Here is a 6,592-nt window from a genome sequence, read left to right as displayed (position 1 = left end):
ACACGACTAAACGACTAAACAACAACAACAACAACATATCCTTGTCATCTGACAGGAGGACATTGCCCAGGGAGGGTGCCACTACTGAGAAGGCCCTCTGCCTGGTTCCCTGTAAGCTTGCTTCTCTCAGTGAGGGAACCAGCAGAAAACCCTCGGCGCTGGACCTCAGTGTCCAGGCTGAATGATGGGGGTGGAGATGCTCCTTCAGGTACACTGGGCCAAGGCCACTTAGGACTCAAGGCCACTCAGAGCTTGCAGGGCAGCAGCTGAAGAAGGAGCAAAAAGGGTTTTCTCGTGTGTGTGTGTGTGTGTGTGTGTGTGTGTGTGTTTCTTTGTGGCTGATTAGCTGCTCTCCCTGTGCAAAGGTCAGAGGGGGCAGGGTTTCTGTTGAGGCAGGTGATTAGCTGTGGGAGGAGCTTATCAGAGCTTGCAGGGCAGCAGCTGAAGGAGCAAAAAGGGTTTTCTCGTGTGTGTGGGCGCGCACAGTTTGATCCATCTTTTAGATTTAGGGGAGCTAGTCTCAAACGTTTGTTGGGGGAGACCTAGGGTTTTTTTTGGGGGGGGGAGTTATTTGTCCTGTCTTCACACTTTTTATGATGCAGGACCGCTGTAGCCACCCCCAACGACACGTTCTCAAGATGGAGAGGGAGGGAACAGCTGCAGTCGCCTGCGGTTCCTGCGCAATGTTTGCCATCTTGCCAAAGGTTGCAGGCAGCTTTACCTGCAGCAATTGCATGTTGATTGCCCTCTTAGAAGACAAAGTCCAGCAACTGGAGGAACGTGTAGCTACGCTCCAAAGTATTAGAGAGCTGGAGCTCTTCTTGGAAGCAACAGAGCACACCGTCTCCACCAAGGAGGAGACAGGGGACTCCCCTGAGAAGGAGGCTAGTTCACCAACACAGGAGCCAGATATATGGAGAAACGTGACTCAAAGAAGTAGGAGGCCCAGGGTTCGCTCTGATTGTTTAGAATTACACAATCGCTTTGAGGTCCTCTCCCCTAGCATGGAAGACGAAGAGCAGACTCCATTTGAGGATCTCTCCCTCATTACAGTCGATCAGGTATATGAAGACGAGCAGCAAAGTCAGTCCTCAGGGAATGTGCAGGCGACCTTGGAACGGACAGCTCACGGAAGAACCCCGACCAGACCTAAGAGGAGGCGTGTAGTGGTGATAGGGGATTCCCTACTGAGGGGAACAGAAGCAGTGATCTGTGGGCCTGACAAGATGTCTCGGGAAGTGTGCTGTCTCCCCGGGGCTAAGATCCAAGATGTAACTGAACGACTGCAAGGAATCATAAAACCCACTGACAAATACCCCTTCCTCTTGGTTCATGTGGGAACCAATGACACTGCAAGCAATAGCCTCCAGAAGATCAAAAGAGACTACGAGGCTCTGGGCAGGAAATTGAAGCAATTAAATGAACAAACTGTCATCTCATCTGTCCTCCCAGTTGAACGACGTGGCCCAGGGAGAGAGGGAAAAATAGTGGAAGTGAACAGCTGGCTTCGCAAATGGTGTAAACAGGAACGGTTTGGATTCTTAGATCACGGACTGCAGTTTCTTGAAGATGGACTTCTGGCAAGCGATGGGCTGCACCTCACAACGGTTGGGAGGAATGTTTTTGCCAAAAATCTCAGAAACCTCATCAGGAGGGCTTTAAACTGACTAATGTGGGGGAGGGAGACAGTGGTCCTGAAGGGAGGAGTCTATCAATTGATGAAGATGATCATCCAAATGTCATAGACCAAATGGAGCAAACAGCACGCAGACCTAGTGGTGGGAGGAAAAAATCCTTAAATAAGAGACACGGGGGAATGATTAATGGACTTCAATGTCTGCACACTAATGCGCAAAGCATGGGAAATAAACAAGATGAGCATGAGCTCTTGGTACAGCAAACTAAATATGACATAATAGGCACCACTGAAACCTGGTGGGATAAGTCCCACGACTGGAATGTAATAATGGAGGGATACAATCAATTTCAGAGAAACAGACCAGACAAGAAAGGAGGAGGAGTGGCGTTATATGTCAGGGATGTGTATACCTGTGAAGAGATCCAAGATTTAGAACCTTAAAGCCAAAGTGAGAGCATTTGGGTCAAAAATATCAGTCCTGGAGGTTTTGTTAAACATGATTAGAAAGGACCAGTTGGTTAAAGGAGTTCAGGTCGGAGTTAGACATTACAAATTAAGAGCATTTGCAGACGACCTAGTATTGACCTTGCAACAGCCAGACACTAGTACTAAAAGAGTATTAGAACTAATTGAAATATTTGGTCGAGTAGCAGGTTTTAAATTGAATAAACAAAAAACGAAAGTGTTGGAAAAAAATTTAACAATGGAAGAAAGAGAGAGTTTTCAGAATGAAACAGGCTTGGAAATAACAAAAAGGGTAAAATACCTGGGGGTAAACTTAACATCCAAGAATGTGAACTTATTTAAGGATAATTATGAAAAATGTTGGTCAGATGTTAAAAAGGATCTGGAAATATGGTCAAGGTTGAAACTTTCCTTGTTAGGCCGAATTGCTACTATTAAGATGAATGTATTGCCTAGAATGCTGTTTTTATTCCAGACGTTGCAGATTGTGGACAAGATGGACTGTTTCAAGAAGTGGCAGAAAGACATATCAAAATTTGTCTGGCAGGGCAAAAAGCCCAGAATTAAATTTAAGATTTTAACTGATGCAAAGGATAGAGGGGGGTTTGCCCTGCCGGACTTAAGACTTTATTATGAATCAGCAGCTTTCTGCTGGTTGAAACACTGGCTACTTCTTGAGAACACCGACATTTTGGATCTGGAAGGGTACGACAATAGTTTTGGTTGGCATGCATACTTATGGTACGACAAGGTAAAGGTGTATAAAAGCTTTAAAAACCATATTGTAAGGAAAGCATTGTATAACGTTTGGATTAGATACAAAGATTTGTTGGAAAGTAAAACCCCTAGGTGGGTGTCACCAATGGAAGCTAGGGAAGTAAAAAAGCTTAATATGGATTCTAAATGGCCAAAATATCATGAGATTTTAGAATATGATGGCGAAAGGGTGAAACTTCAGAGTTATGAGAAACTAAAGCCTAAGGTTCGAGATTGGTTGCATTACCATCAGATAAATGAGACGTTTAAACAGGACAGGAAAATAGGATTTCAGAAAGAGAAGTCAAAACTAGAAACAGAATTGTTGGAACCCAATACTAAGAACTTATCAAAAATGTATAACTTGCTGTTAAAATGGAATACACAGGATGAAACGGTGAAATCAGCTATGATTAAATGGGCACAAGATATCGGTCATGATATTATGTTTGCTGACTGGGAACAGTTATGGACCACCGGTATTAAATTTACTGCATGTAATGCCTTAAAAGAAAATATTATGAAAATGATCTACCGGTGGTACATGACCCCAGTCAAGCTTGCAAAAATTTATCATTTGCCTAATAATAAGTGTTGGAAATGTAATGAGACTGAAGGCACTTTCTACCACCTTTGGTGGACCTGCCCAAAGGTTAAAGCTTTCTGGGAAATGATCTATAATGAAATTAAGAAGGTCCTTAAGTGGACTTTTCCTAAGAAACCAGAGGCTTTCCTCTTGGGCATGGTGGGCCAAGTGGTGCCAAGGAAGGATAGGATTTTCTTTATGTATGCCACTACAGCAGCAAGAATTCTACTGGCAAAGTATTGGAAGACGCAAGAACTACCTACTCTGGAAGAATGGCAAACAAAGGTGATTGACTTTATGGGACTGGCCGAGATGACGGGCAGAATCCGGGACCAGGGGAAAGAGACAGTGGAAGAGGACTGGAAGAAATTCAAAATATATCTTAAAAATAATTGTAAAATTGAGGAATGTTAAGATGTCAGGGGGTAAGAAGTAAAGAATTGCAGCAGTAAACAAAAAAACTTAAGAAATTTTTATGAAAGGGAATTAAGACAATGGACCTAAGGGTTGCTAAAGAATTATTAAACAAGGATGCAGGGATGGGGAGGTATGGGGGAGTCAAAGAAAGAAGGGTATGAACTGATGAGCTTGAAGTTATACTGTTCTATACTGTTCTTATTATTTGTTTGGAAAATTAATAAAAATTATTATAAAAAAAAAAAAAAAAATAAGGGAGAGAAGAATAACAGGGACCTCATTGTGGGAGTTTACTATAGATCCCCAAGCCAAACGGAGGACATAGATGATGCCTTCCTGGAACAGATGGCCAAGCATGCAAAAGGAAGGGAGATAGTAGTAATGGGGGACTTCAATTACCCAGATATTTGTTGGATGTCAAACTCAGCCAAGAGCATAAGGTCAAACAGATTCCTCACTGGCCTTGCAGACAACTTCATTGTCCAGAAAGTGGGAGAAGCAACAAGAGGAACAGCCATTTTAGATCTGGTCCTAACCAATGTTGATGACCTGGTTAGTGGGGTAGAAGTGGAAGGATCATTAGGCGCGAGTGATCATGCTCTTTTGAAGTTTACTACACAGCGGAAAGGAGCAGCCAAGCATACTAGGACTCAATTTCTTGACTTTAAGAAAGCCGACTTCATAAAACTTAGGGAAGTGCTGGGTGAGATCCCATGGACAGTAATACTAAAAGGAAAGGGAGTTCATGATGGCTGGGAGTTTGCTAAGAGGGAGATAGTAAAAGCACAACTTCAGGCAATACCAATGAGACGGAAACATGGAAGGTGCCTAAGGAAGCCAGGGTGGCTATCTAAAGAACTTTTAACTGAGTTAAGATTAAAAAAGGATGTGTACAAAAAATGGAAAAGGGGGGAAACCACCAAAGAGAAATTCAAACAAATAGCCAGCACGTGTAGACCCAAAGTCAGAAAAGCTAAAGCACAGAATGAACTCAGGCTTGCTAGGCTTTTATGGGTATGTTCGTAGCAAAAGGAAGAACGAAGAAACAGTGGGGTCACTCAGAGGAGAAGATGGTGAAATGCAAACAGGGGACACAGAAAGGGCTGAACTCCTCAATGCCTTCTTTGCCTCAGTCTTCTCCGATAAAGAAAACAATGCCCGACCTGAAGAATTTGGAGCAAATGATTCAGCAGAGGAAACACAGCCCAGAATAACTAAGGAGATAGTACAAGAATACTTGGCTAGTCTAGATATATTCAAGAGAGGACCCAAATAATTACCGCCCAGTCAGTCTGACATCAATACCAGGGAAGATTCTGGAGCAGATCATTAAGCAAACAGTCTGTGAGCACCTAGAAAGGAATGCTGTGATCACCAATAGTCAGCATGGATTTCTGAAAAATAAGTCATGTCAGACTAACCTGATCTCGTTTTTTGACAGAATTACAAGCCTGGTAGTTGAAGGGAACGCAGTGGATGTAGCCTACCTTGATTTCAGCAAGGCATTTGACAAGGTGCCCCATGATATTCTTGTAAAGAAGCTGGTAAAATGCGGTCTTGACTATGCTACCACTCAGTGGATTTGTAACTGGCTGTCGGACTGAACCCAAAGGGTGCTCATCAATGGTTCCTCTTCATCCTGGAGAAGAGTGACTAGTGGGGTGCCACAGGGTTCTGTCTTGGGCCCGGTCTTATTCAACATCTTTATCAACGACTTGGATGATGGACTCAAGGGCATCCTGATCAAATTTGCAGATGACACCAAACTGGGAGGGGTGGCTAACACCCCAGAGGACAGGATCACACTTCAAAATGACCTTGACAGATTAGAGAACTGGGCCAAAACAAACAAGATGAATTTTAACAGGGAGAAATGTAAAGTGTTGCACTTGGGCAAAAAAAAATGAGAGGCACAAATACAAGATGGGTGACACCTGGCTTGAGAGCAGTACATGTGAAAAGGATCTAGGAGTCTTGGTTGACCACAAACTTGACATGAGCCAACAGTGTGATGCGGCAGCTAAAAAAGCCAATGCAATTATGGGCTGCATCAATAGGAGTATAGCATCTAGATCAAGGGAAGTAATAGTGCCACTGTATTCTGCTCTGGTCAGACCTCACCTGGAGTACTGTGTCCAGTTCTGGGCACCACAGTTCAAGAAGGACACTGACAAACTGGAACGTGTCCAGAGGAGGGCAATCAAAATGGTCAAAGGCCTGGAAACGATGCCTTATGAGGAACGGCTAAGGGAGCTGGGCATGTTTAGCCTGGAGAAGAGGAGGTTAAGGGGTGATATGATAGCCATATTCAAATATATAAAAGGATGTCACATAGAGGAGGGAGAAAGGTTGTTTTCTGCTGCTCCAGAGAAGCGGACACGGAGCAATGGTTCCAAAGTACAAGAAAGAAGATTCCACCTAAACATTAGGAAGAACTTCCTGACAGTAAGAGCTGTTCGACAGTGGAATTTGCTGCCAAGGAGTGTGGTGGAGTCTCCTTCTTTGGAGGTCTTTAAGCAGAGGCTTGACAACCATATGTCAGGAGTGCTCTGATGGTGTTTCCTGCTTGGCAGGGGGTTGGACTCGATGGCCCTTGTGGTCTTTTCCAACTCTATGATTCTATGATTCTAGGACTTTAAAGGTCTGCAGCGACACTTTGAATTGTGCTCGGAAACGTACTGGGAGCCAATACAGTATAGGTCTTTCCACAAGCACATCTCCAGTGTCCC

The 6,592-nt window shown here is 43.8% G+C and overlaps 1 protein-coding gene across 1 annotated transcript; it reads left to right on the top strand.

Moving 5' to 3' along the window:
• The first annotated feature begins 245 nt into the window (after positions 1-245).
• On the top strand, positions 246-1,935 carry LOC307205433 (uncharacterized protein). The gene is made up of 2 exons (XM_079957806.1): positions 246-286; positions 487-1,935. Exon 2 carries the CDS (start codon positions 594-596, stop codon positions 1,665-1,667), a length of 1,074 nt encoding a protein of 357 aa, XP_079813932.1. The 5' UTR covers positions 246-286; positions 487-593; the 3' UTR covers positions 1,668-1,935.
• Positions 1,936-6,592: the final 4,657 nt, after the last annotated feature.

This window comes from Podarcis cretensis (genome assembly GCF_951804945.1).
Source record: "Podarcis cretensis genome assembly, chromosome: 16".
Lineage (NCBI taxonomy): Eukaryota > Metazoa > Chordata > Lepidosauria > Squamata > Lacertidae > Podarcis > Podarcis cretensis.
The sequence above is the reverse complement of the archived record's forward strand: the minus strand, read 5'-3'. Positions and strand labels throughout refer to the sequence as shown.